Genomic DNA, 12,529 nt, shown 5'->3' with positions numbered 1-12,529 from the left:
CGCATCTGATGCAACATATTTTGTTGCAACGGATGAGCATAACTAATACATTTTATATAATAAATAGGAACATACATAATCAACCAAAATGAGTTAAAATTACCAAATTTATAACCAAGTACAAAATAGTTATTTCACTATTACAATAATTATGGAGCATTTCGAACCGGACATGCTGTTCTCTTATGGCCATTATTTTTTCATATTTAAACAATGCTTGGGTCAACATATGGATGAGGTATTTTTCTCTCCAAAATCTCCAAAGGAACATTCCAAGAATCTTTAAGAGGTATCAGATTAATTTCCTCACAATATGCAATTATGTATTTTTCACCAAATAATATGAAGATGACTCACTTGTTACAACTGATGACTCACTTGTTGGATACATGCCCAGAACCAGAAGCTTATCCAACGTGTAAGTCAATTATTGTAACAGATGAGTCATTTGTTGCAACATGTAACTCATTTGTTGCAATTAAGGACTTACTTGTTGGGAAAAGCTTCTGATTCTTTCTCAGCTTGACCTGGTACTGTAATATATATATCCAACAAGTAAGTCATCTGTTGCAACAGATGAGTCATATGGTACAACAGATGACTCATATGTTGCAATAAATGACTTATCTGTTGGAACACGCTTTTAGTTCTATCCCAGCTTGGCATGGTACTTTAATATGTATCCAACAGGTAAGTTATATGTTGCAATAGATGACTTACCTGTTGGATACGCGACTGTAAATTATTGAAGAAACAATCAAAATACCCAAATGAGAAATTAGACTAAAAATCATTAGTTTACTTACCAAAATCACCTATGATGTAATGCCCAATGATATAGAAATGAAATTTTATCCGATAGCAGCAGTATCAATAATGTCAATGTCACGACTAACAACAGAAGAAAAAGAAGATGATGAACAAGAACAGGAAGAAGATGATGAAGAAGAAGAAGAGCAACAACAATGGAAGAATAGCAAGAGAGAAGGAAAAGGTTAGTTGTTGGTGCCCCATTTTTTCCCTCCATTTTTTATGGGCCAAAGTGTAAAATAAAAAACCTTGGGAATGAGAAATTCATTCCCTTAATCCTTAATTTAAAAGTTGTCACCCCTACTCAATAATTAAGACTTGAGTCACCTACACCTAATTTTAAAACTTTTCTATCACCCTTAATTCATTGTCCCAAGAGACTTGCTTGCGATCCTTCTAGACTTCCATTCCATAGTGACGTAATTACATTTTGCCCTTGAATGAAGTTGAATTTTCGAAAATGCCAGTGGTCGTCCATCACTTGGCTTTTCTATATAGTAGATAGAAATATAATTTTAACAACATTTATAATAACATTCACAATCTTAATTATTTGTTGTTTTTATGATAATATATTTTTCTATTAAAAATTACATTTTATAAATACAATTTTTATTTATGAATATATTATAACTTGAATATTCTTATGTTTATTTATATTTTGATTTCTCTTAAAATGTTCACTCTACTACTAAATTACATATTTTTAATTAAATAGTTTATTACTCACTTAAAAATTATATTTTATATATCAATTAAAATGTAGATAACTTTACTAATAAAATTTCTCTTATTTTAATAAACTTAAAATAGAACTTTTATTTTAAAACTAAATAGGATGAAAGTTTTATTTTTGAGCTAAATAAGATGAAAATTTTATTTTTAAGTTAAATAAGATGAAAGTTTAATTTTAAAAACACACTACACAATCATGCAAATGCACATACAAAAATAGTTAAGCTAAATAAGATGAAAATTTTATTATTAAGAATGATCAACTAAAGCTTGCAAAGAATATGTAAAAAATAAAATAAAAATGGAGGGTATTTTTATAAACAAACAACTTATTCATAAAAATTATGCAATAAATATAAGTTTGAATATGACAAACCAAATAAACTATAAAAACTAATCCCAACATAACTTGTATTCAAACCAAACGATCCCTTACAACTTACCAGGGAAATGTTTTTCAACAGTTTTTAACTAGTGAGAAACATTTAAAGGGCAACTTACTCGGTGCTTAAAAAGTATCCTGCATTTACACAGGGTCTAGAGAAAGGTGACGCTGCAAGAGGGTGTAACACAAGCATCAATGGCTGATTGAACGATTAGGTATCGAATGGATGAGTCATTTAGATGGCAGATAGTATCAAAGGAGGAATAATTTTGTTTATACATTTCTGTTGATATGTATAACATGTGACCTTTAGTAATTACCTGACCTGTCTGTCCAAAATTGCAATATTCTTGCATCATGATGGATGTCAAGAATGTAGGAAGTTGATGGAGAAACGACAGCCACAACAACAAATATGCATTTCAAATTTATCCACAGTACTAAAATTTCTTAACCATTGAAAGTATCAGTTGCAATCAAGGCCAAGAATATCCACACTATTCAATCAAGATTAGCAATGCTATTAGCACAGAACAAGACATATGACAAATTACCCACTGGTTGAACACTAACTTTGAAGTAAAGAAATCTTTGGATTTCAATGCAATATATTCCAAATCCTTTTTTTTGTATCTATATATTACATCGATCAAGATAAGAAGATATTCAAGATTAAATTATGAATTCAGCCAACGAGTTAATTCGTATTTTGTACAGACAACAGAGTCCTACAGATAAGAAATGGTATACTTGACAGCAACACAAATTTTCAATCAATGCAGAATGGACTTTGCATCCATCAAGCACTAAAAAAGAAAGCAGCAAATACAAAAGACAATGAGACCAGACCATACACGATCTTGAGAATGGATGGCATGCCAACAACTCATGTTTGTTACTACTTCACCAACTTCAGTATTGTTAACAACCACCAGTCTTTATCTGAAAGTAGAGGGTCCAAAACATCAGTTTACAGACTTTGATATCTGTCAGACACTAAAAGTAAGTAACTTCCTACCTTGCATATAGCCATCCCCCTGTTGGAACTGAATATCATAGTATAATGCAGAGGCACTTATTCTGCTTCATGTCATCTGATGCTTTTTTCTCTGTATCACCAGTAGCAAAATTCAAACAACAAACAATTTTTCAGAAACAGCGACACAACAAAAAAGAACATATAACACAGAATGGAAATTGGCGAAGGAAATGAAAGAAAGAAATGAATCAAACATCCTAAAGGAAAATTGATGTAAATACTGTTTTACGTTTCAAATTATGTATATCGTTGATATGTTTAGTGAATCTAAGCTGACCTTTCTCCTGAGCTGGTGGTTGAACAACCACATGCATGGTCGTAACTCCTCCTGGAATATCACATAATGGGCTTCTGCATTCAGCCACTGTTCTGTTGTTTTCCAATATTCTTCCAGCGCTGATTAACTTGACATCTTTTACTGTCCGCGGACCATTATCCTTCTCTATACATAAGATATGTCTCAGAAAACATGACTTGGAAACTTGTAATCAAGATTGCATCCAATATTTAAGAAAAGATTATAGAAAGAAAATTAATAGCAGAAAATCTTTGATAACAAAGAGAAAGTGCCCAACATTCAGGTAAATTAACTGAAAATATAAAAAAGGAATTTAAGGAAAGATCTCAAGCTCCTAATTCGATATATTTTTGATTGCACTGCGACCTGATGCTTTCAGAGTCATCCCGAATGCTGAGAAACATGATTAACTCAATACATGCTCTTGTGAACTGTGCAAAGCTTAAAGTTCAGTCAAGGTTTTCACATACTTAGCAAAGTGTGAATGTAATAGGACATTCTAAAATACATGCATGAATATAGTGCAATTGGAACAAGGTGCGTTGAAAATGTTGGTTTTATTAAATGAAAGAGATACAATCCTCTAATTAGACGACTTCCCATTTATGTGTATTCATCGAGTTAGTTGAAGTAGTTAGTAGAGTTAGAGGAAGCCTTCCAATCTTCTTCTTGAATAGCTGTAATTGGCATTCATTGTTTTCATCTGGAAATTATACCAAGATCAATAACAACTCTCCTCTCTTTCTTCTATCCAGAATTGAGCTCATCTTGAGTTGTTGAGTAAGCTGAGCAATTCCCTCTAATTTATTCTTTAGGCTTCACGATTTTCCTTTCTAAATTCATTCTTCAAATTAAGAGTCCTATCAGAAAGAAGTGAATACCCAATATTTTGAATAATATACAACAATGCATAGGAAAAGTTGAAAGTTTTGGTTAGCCAGAGCTTCATGTCATTGTTGGATTTGGGAATACCCAATATTTTGAATAACATACCACTGTTGGATTTGAAGCAGCAAAGCGCCTCAACTATATGAATAACAACGTGCCAAAATTTCTTATCATTCAGAATCCCTACAAATTGTATACGTATTCCTTATCGGTAGGAAACTTAAGTAAAGGAACTATCCACAGAGCTCTATATCTAACAAAAGTAACAACTACAGATCATAGACTATGATTGTGGTTCTTGAAGCAATCATGCCACCAACAGAAATCTTGGGTAATTGAAAATCTTACACACAATTAGCAGCTATTCAAGAACTAAACTAACCTTTAGGCCACTGAGCAAGGATGTTCTCCTTTAAGGTTGCTACGCTTGTAGCTGCAGAAAAACTCTTGGGGCCAATATCTGTTCCATCAATCAATCTAAACTTGATCTCCAGTTGATCTTGAGCTGCAGACATCCTTGTTCTAACTTACAAAACAAACCCAACACAAGGATATTTTACTAGGATCTTCCTGAAACCTGTTCTGCCTTAATTAACACAATCACTGAAGCTCCCAGGACCAAAGAATTTAGTCTTTGGTTCTTGACACTTTATGGATCTCATCAAATTCCCAAATCCCAGCCTTAAATCTTCAGAAAAAACAAAATATGAATTCATAATGAACTATCAGATGTTAACACCGACAAGATATACATAAACCCACACAAAATCAAGTAAATAATTACACTTTCTTGAATTAGATTAGATTATCAAGAAAAGAGAATCAAACTACAATTTTTAAACAACCCAAAAGAAAGAAATTCAAGAATCTTGAGTTCAAATTAACCAAGAAATCACAAAATTAAAGAACCCCAAAAGTCAAGAAAACATTAAAAAAAAAGTTCCAATATATCTACTCAAACTGCAGACAAGAATCATCAAGTTACAATTCTACAAAATAATGGATCTTTAAATTAAAAAAAATAAAATCAAATGCATGATTGGGCTTACTGTTAGGAGAAACTGATCTGGAAACTGTCCACTTTTTACCCAACAAAGTAATTTCATATGATATTTCTCAAGACAGGTAGAGCTACAAAACTAGGGAAGAAGAAAAGGAAAGGGTGGGTAATACGTGTAATGCATTAACAATTAAAATAATAATTTTTATATTAAAAGAAGAAAAGAAAAAAAAAGGTAGGGGGTGGGAGAAAAAAGAAGAAGATGAAGAAAAATCAAATTCGGCAGTTTTCGGAGTTTTCAAAGTCTTCTTTCGCTCTCTCTACATCTTCGCTTGGGTCAATAAAGTTAACTCTCTTCAGTCTTCGGCATCTCCTCCTCACTCTATGGGATTATCGACATTTTTTCTCCTCATTGAATCAATTCAAAATTTGTATATATACTTAAAATATATTTTAGTAATTACCTGTATTAAAAATTGTTTAATAAGTAAATATGAACCGGGGAGTATATTAGAAAACTTATATACATAGGGTAATTTTTTAGGAAGGATTTGGATAACCCCTCGCCAATATTCTTCTCCTTTTTTGGGATTTTAAAGGAAAGTAAATATGTGTATAACTCTTACTTTATACATTGAAGGATATGGTCTTAATAAAATTACTAGTAATAAGTTTTGGTGTTACAGTTCAAATTCAATTATTCTAACATTTATAAAAGTAACAACAAATAGTACTTGATAGAATAGTCGAGGTACTGTCATTGTCAATGGCCAAAGACTTTGACCCGTTGAAGTGTGAGTTAATTTTGATCATTTGGTTGGAAACAAGTTATTCTGAGATTACTTATTCTGGAATAAGTTATTTCACCATGTATATAGAATAATTCGTCTCATCATTAAGGTACAAATAGTTGGTGAAATAATCCAAGGATGACCTAATACCTCCAATCAAACACAGGATAAGATAATCTTATATTTTATATTAGGATTATTATACCTTATACCTCACACCAAACGACTCTTCGCTGTTTTTTTCCTCTCTCGGCCCTTCCGTATCCCCTTAAATAATTAAAAATACATAAAAAGATTTGTATGATTTGAGCTGGAGACTGTTTCTTTTTTGAGACCTTTCTTCTTCTTTTTTAAGACCTTTCTTGACATAGGAATATTTATTTATTGCTTCTTTTTGTCCCTTTGAGTGCATTTAAAGGGATTCTTTAGTTTTTTTAATATTGAAAGTTACGAAACAGGCTGGTATGATACACTTCTTTACTCAGCAAGATTTTGTTTTAACAATTTGTACTTTGACTTCACAGTTGTACTTATCAAACCCTTCCCATAATTTTGGTATCATTAATTGAAATTTGAATCCCATAATTAGGAATGAAATGACTTGAGAAAGATCAAACATCAAGACAACAAAAACCACGTTAATAAAAAGCAAAAAAGTAAAACTGGAGAATTTTTGGTAAAAAAGAATCTGCACATATCAGTTGTATATATCATTGAATCATACAAAACAAGTAGCAATGTAATAACCTACGGATTTACCCAACTATGTGATGCAAGTTTCCATAGAGCCTACAACAGTCTAATATGATGACCAAGATGATTGAATGGAGTAATGACAACAAAATTAACAAGGAAAAATGTTGGAAGAATCATCTCTGCAGCTAACAGGGCGCAGCGCCTAGCATTTCTTCTCGCAATTCACCAATTTGTATGACTGATGATGGCAATGATGAGCATTTCCTGGGACGCACTATCATTGCCTCTTAAGCTATAGTATAATAGAGAGTAGGCTAAACCCCAGTAAGAGGCCAAAAATATTGTCCTTTGTCCAATCAATAGAATTATGTGACCAACTTCTATTTTACATATTGAAAGAATGAATCTTATGCCCATGCTAGAATGCAGGTTCTCTTTTGCAGCAGACAAAGCACCAAATGTGGAAACCTGAATATATCCGGGCAATTGTCAGAATCTCCTTCTCATCAATCGCATTTAAAGTTCCCTGGAACCAATCAAAAGTTTGCAAATCCTGTGGGCTTTCAAAATTCTCCGCTGTTTTTTCCCTGATGGAAAATCTGTCGACTACTCCAGTATGTGGCAAGTACTGATAAAATCATTGGAGCTGTTAACGAACTTGGTCCAAAAAGGACGGAGATGCTCAAAGCCTATCTCGAGCCAGGGTTTGGACTGGCCATTGTAATGAATCACAGCAGCCTTCTTCACATTGTCGATATTGGTCTTACTCTGATATCCCAAGCCAAGCATGTGCCACGAGGCGTCAATGGGGTGAACATGACCCTTGAATGCAATCAAAGCAGGAGGTAATGTTCCAAGCTTCCACATTGTCAAGTTTGACTTCAGATTCTACAACGATTAGCGAGTTTAACAATGTCAAGTCAGAATCCAAAAATGCTAAATTTGTCACACAATCCTCCTAGACGAACATGTCAAAAAAAAGCTAAATGAATAGTATGATGGACAGCTAAGAGACAAACACAAACAGGAATGACAGAAAAATCATAACACTGGCAAGATCCAAAATGCAAACACACAGCTGCTGGAATTCAGATAAACCAATTTTTTCCCCAAATAATCACAAAGCATAAGATTGAGTACCTCTTTAAGCCATGCATGATAAGTATTTGTAATATTCGTCTTCCTCCATGCACGTAAATCGAAGATATTCATCCCATAAGCCCATGCACAGTTTTCCGGATTCAAATTCTTTGCTATTAGGGGATGAGAAAAGTTGAAGTAATTTCTGAATCGCTTAGACATCACCCACTCGTCTTCACCTTTACAAGTCTCAACTGCTCCATTGACCTTACCACTAAGGTCGATGTCCCACAACGGAGATAAATCTCTCTGAATTACAATATCATCGTCTAAGAAAACCACTTTGTCAAGGTTTGGGAAGAGCTGCAAAAAATGACACCACAGAAATCTCAGAGTGCTATTTGAAAACGTGCATATCTACATAAATGCAGGACCGGAGAGTGAATCACATACAAGTATCAACAACAATAACATACCCAGTGTAATCCCACAAGTGGGCTCCGGGATTACATACAAGTATCGAAGAGGGAAATATTACAAAGTGAAATCTATACTAAAACCTAAATGCTTGCAAGTAGAAGAAAGGAAAAGCAAAAATTATTGCTGCGTGGAACTCTTCTGGAAAAGAAAGGAGCGCCTGGAGATGCAAACTTGGAGTTAAATTATCAGAACAAGAAGAAAATAACAAACCAAAGTCTGATTATAACTGTGCTTCACTCTTCATAAAGTTCTTTAAAATAACCGTGGTATCCGGGCCAACTTGCACGCAGCTCGACTAGTTCTATGGGGTACCTACTTCATTCTCCATAGAGTAATTTGAGAATTAAATTTTCAGATCTGGGGTACCAAGGTCTCATTATACTGTTTCAGTGTGGGAAAGATGATATTGAAACTTTGACTTGCCGCTGTGGTGCAGGACAGTATACAGAAGAGTCTGTTATTCCATCTTATGGACATGTGTGCATAATGTTAATGATCTCTGGAGCACAAAAACCTTACAGTTTAGTAAAATGAAGAAATAATGTCTGCATAAACATTACTCATCCTATAGGCTCTGCTTATGTGTCTTCACAACATTTTCAACAAGAAGTCGCAAATGTTGGATAAGATTGGCTAAACTTCGTCACATGAAAGTTTTGATTAACTTAGCTTAGGTTCAGATAAATAATGCAAATAATGTTCACTGAACCAGGATGTATGCATCTTAATCTATCCAAAACTCCTCACTAACATGCTTAAACCTACCGTTGACTCTATTTTATATATTGGAAACTTTTTCTCGCAAAGTATTATTTCAATGTCCAGCTCTCTGTAAAGGAGGACGGGAAGTTGAAAAGATATTGGAATTTGACCCTCCAAAATTTTGCTTTAAAGAAACAGAAGACAGTTTACAAGATATGAGAAAGTGGTACCTCTGGCAAATATATGCGAAGATGATTCAGCAAAGAGATATACTTTGGACTTCTAGCCTGCAACTTGGATGCAAAAGATCGCGGAGTTGTATCACTGAGATTGGCACCTGTAACATGATTTCCATGGTAGTATTTACGAATAACATTATGGCTCTCAACAGCTTCAAGCACGGGAACATTTTCTCTTGTCAACCAGTCAAACTGATGAACACCTTTAACCTCCACAAGAGCAGGAGTGACAGGATTCAGAGCAAACCATGAGTGCATGCCTGCATATGTTTTCTTGTCGGTGATGACATGGAAAACAATCTTTTCAGGCTTCAGAGTTGACTGCACAGCAGAATTTACCACAACTGAGGCAGCCAGGATGTTGTCAGTGGCCACTACGAAGTGTTGCAATGAATTGTCAGATAGCAGAGGGAGTAGCTCTGGTGAAGGCAACTGTCTGCGTGCATGAGCATTCGAGGAGTACTCATCAGTCAACCGCAGCGAAAGACAATGAATGCCTTTGGGAATTGCACTTGCAGCAAAGTGTTTATTCGTCAGCTCTGCGAACTTTGATTCCCTAATCTCTCTTTCAGATTTCTCCATCTGCAAAATAGCAAATTCAACACAAAGTTCAGCTGAGGACAATATCTTTCTGTGTCTGTGCGCAATCAAAACCAAAGTGGGGGTCAGTAAGTAACTCAACAACCCTGGGTAGACGGTAGAAAGTCCAAGGGGAAGGCAAGAACAAATAAGGCTAATAGACATGAGCTACTGAAAAGGCTAGAGAAGAGTGACATGCACATACCATTCCCTTTAGAACCAAAGCAAATTCTTTTGCGCTGTACTTGTTATTTTTCATTTCAGCAACAAGTTGACTAAAGGACTCTGGGAGCTTCAGGCCAGCAGGCACTTCCTCAGTGTTCACTTGATTGAGGATCTTAACAAAATCCTTGACCAGCTTCTGCCAAAACAGCAATAGACAAACAACGGCATAGACTTGGGTTAGAAAAGGAATTCCATGTAAAAGTTTACACAAGATTGGAGAGCAATGACAGTAAGAGAATGAAGTTTACTTACCCCTGTATCATCAGTTCGTCCTAAAAGTGATGGTCCTAATCGTCTACCTAAACAATCTGAAACCAAGGAGAAGAAAATGAAATTAAAGTTTGCAAAAAAAAAAGAAGATAATAATGATGAAAGGGATCCCTCATATCCAACAACATTCTAAAGTAAAATGGGTGACAAAAGGAAATGTCAACTAGAAGCATCAAAACCAGGACCAACACCACCTGACCAAACAAGCTTCTTGGCACATTGATACTTTAAAAATTTATCCATCCATAAAGCAAAAAAGGTCCCACCAACGAAGCTTCCTTTTCATCCCACGGAATTTTAAAAAAGCATTGGAAGGCAACCAAAAACAACGGTGATCAGAGCACGTGATTCACAAAGAACTTGTGATTCAAGATAGCTTAATGCAACACGCATAAGAAATTAACAACGTCAACTAGACTCAAGTATGTCCATTGGGAGTTTGTTGCATACTTAAGATAAATAGTAGAGTAAGCAACAAACATGAGAAGCAGTTACTAAATACCATTCATACAGAATACCAGAAACAACACTATGCAACCACCACCTCCACAAAAGCAATGCACTCAGACATCTATCATTTGAATTTAATCACATAATTTGATTCCTAAAGTGGACGATAAACGCATTAACAATTTCTTAATTTGAACGGTGGAGCAGCATAGAGTAAAAAAAAATTTAAAAATGTAAAGTATACCAAAAAAATAAATCATAAACCATGTACACTCTATTGCTTGTTTCCTTTTTCTGGTGTTTGTCATCAAATTCAAATCATTGGGGCAAGTTATTGAAAGACAAGTAAGTTTAAGCCTTAACTTTCCCGTAATTCCACACAATCCTAAGATACAAAAACGTCTCCAATGGCATTTCCGGCTAGAGTGGAAAACAATAATTTCCAATTCAACTCAAACAACATTTTAAATATTCTGAAAACAAACTACTAACATTGCCTCATCAAATATGCGTAGATATACATCAGGATCTAGGAAGATTAATAAATGAAAATCGGAGAGAAGAAAAATTACCAATGGAAGAGCACTTATTGACACCTTCAAGGGTAACAACAGCAGTGAGAATGAAGACAAAGGGCAAAAAGAAAGCTAGGATAAGTATGGTATGAAAAACATTTCGGTAGGAAAAGTGGCGAGCTGCGACTTTGATCTTCATCAAATCACCATATCCTCCATTGCTGCTGCTCGATATCGTTACACTTCTCATACTAGGTGAGAAGTGCAGCTGCATCTTCCTCCACCCAATCCCAATCCCAATTCCAATCCACCACAACTCTATATGACAACACACCGCCGACTACGACGCCACAACGTCCTGCTGGATTAATATTATTACTATTCTCTTCAGAAATTCTTGAACAATCCAAATATATTCTTCTTCTCATCATCAGATCCAACAACAATACAATCAAATGATATAGAAACTGGTCCCTTCCGAGACCAATGCATTTGTATATCAAATCAAAATCCCCCAAACCCCCCAAACAAACAAAAATATGAACAACATCCACAAGCACAATGAATCTGAATGAAGATTTTCTCAAATCAAATTTGAATCGAACAGAAATATATTCAGAGGATTTGCTATTTTCTTCCTAAGATCGGAAGATTGAATGAAGAGAGAGAAAAAAAGGAGAAAAGCTTTTACTAGTACGTGTTTTTTTTTTCTTTTTTCTACTTCGAATTTTGATTATTGGTATGATTAATATTACCCCAAATTTTCAGCTAAAATTAATGACTCGAATTAAATTTGGAAATTGCGTGTGTATTTTGAGTCAAAACCGTGTGGGCATTGGGGAATATGTTGAGCTGTCTTTATAGAATGGAAGCTAAATTATATACTTGTACTAAAATTAAGGGATTATAATTACTCATCTTTTTTTGGTAAAAATATGAAAGTATTTTTATGTTGTTGATGATAAAAAATGAGTACTTGAGTATAATAAATGTTAATGGATAATTATTTATTTATTTGAAATATTTTTTTGATTCCATCTGTATTATCCAATGCTGGTGCATTTCAATTAAATCTGTATGTAAATTGTTTTGATTTTGTTAAATCACATGTTGATGATGGTTGATATTAGTTTTGAAGATTGATTAAATTCCTAACACACATGATTATTTTGGGATTAACACTTCTAACATATTCTCTCTATTCCTATTTACTTCATATGTCCAATAATATTTGTCCACTATTAATGTTGTGCAGTTATTAAAAACTATAAATAGAAGAGTAATTTTTCTTTATAACCCTCTGAATATACTCCTTCTATCCCTAATTACTTGTCCAATTTTATTTTT

At 34.2% G+C, this 12,529-nt stretch overlaps 2 protein-coding genes across 2 annotated transcripts; both read right to left on the bottom strand.

The window, feature by feature from the left end:
• Positions 1-2,520: 2,520 nt before the first annotated feature.
• Positions 2,521-5,534, bottom strand: LOC102591942 (membrane-anchored ubiquitin-fold protein 2). Its single transcript, XM_006338325.2, has 5 exons — positions 5,205-5,534; positions 4,538-4,843; positions 3,247-3,411; positions 2,949-3,039; positions 2,521-2,872 (listed from the first exon to the last, which is right to left on the bottom strand). The coding sequence occupies exons 2-4, from the start codon at positions 4,668-4,670 to the stop codon at positions 2,984-2,986; spliced, it is 354 nt and encodes a 117-aa protein (XP_006338387.1). The 5' UTR covers positions 4,671-4,843; positions 5,205-5,534; the 3' UTR covers positions 2,521-2,872; positions 2,949-2,983.
• A 1,054-nt stretch (positions 5,535-6,588) lies between these two features.
• LOC102591597 (probable galacturonosyltransferase 14) lies at positions 6,589-11,918 on the bottom strand. The gene is made up of 6 exons (XM_006338324.2): positions 11,240-11,918; positions 10,200-10,255; positions 9,928-10,083; positions 9,135-9,725; positions 7,783-8,085; positions 6,589-7,530 (listed from the first exon to the last, which is right to left on the bottom strand). Exons 1-6 carry the CDS (start codon positions 11,454-11,456, stop codon positions 7,249-7,251), a joined length of 1,605 nt encoding a protein of 534 aa, XP_006338386.1. The 5' UTR covers positions 11,457-11,918; the 3' UTR covers positions 6,589-7,248.
• Positions 11,919-12,529: the final 611 nt, after the last annotated feature.

Source organism: Solanum tuberosum, unplaced genomic scaffold (genome assembly GCF_000226075.1).
Source record: "Solanum tuberosum cultivar DM 1-3 516 R44 unplaced genomic scaffold, SolTub_3.0 scf00004, whole genome shotgun sequence".
Classification (NCBI taxonomy): domain Eukaryota; kingdom Viridiplantae; phylum Streptophyta; class Magnoliopsida; order Solanales; family Solanaceae; genus Solanum; species Solanum tuberosum.
This window is presented reverse-complemented; position numbering and strand designations above follow the sequence as displayed.

Bases quoted from the DNA above. Each gene is read 5' to 3' on its own strand.
- LOC102591942 (XM_006338325.2), bottom strand. From the start codon at position 4,670: ATGTCTGCAGCTCAAGATCAACTGGAGATCAAGTTTAGATTGATTGAT. The intron at 3,412-4,537 runs GTTAGTTTAGTT...TCTTATGTATAG, and splicing joins CCTTGCTCAGTGGCCTAAAG to AGAAGGATAATGGTCCGCGG. The intron at 3,040-3,246 runs GTCAGCTTAGAT...CTGGTGATACAG, and splicing joins ACCACCAGCTCAGGAGAAAG to AGAAAAAAGCATCAGATGAC.
- LOC102591597 (XM_006338324.2), bottom strand. From the start codon at position 11,456: ATGCAGCTGCACTTCTCACCTAGTATGAGAAGTGTAACGATATCGAGC. The intron at 10,084-10,199 runs GTAAGTAAACTT...CTGTTTTGGCAG, and splicing joins GACGAACTGATGATACAGGG to AAGCTGGTCAAGGATTTTGT. The intron at 8,086-9,134 runs GTACCACTTTCT...CATTTTTTGCAG, and splicing joins TTCGCATATATTTGCCAGAG to CTCTTCCCAAACCTTGACAA.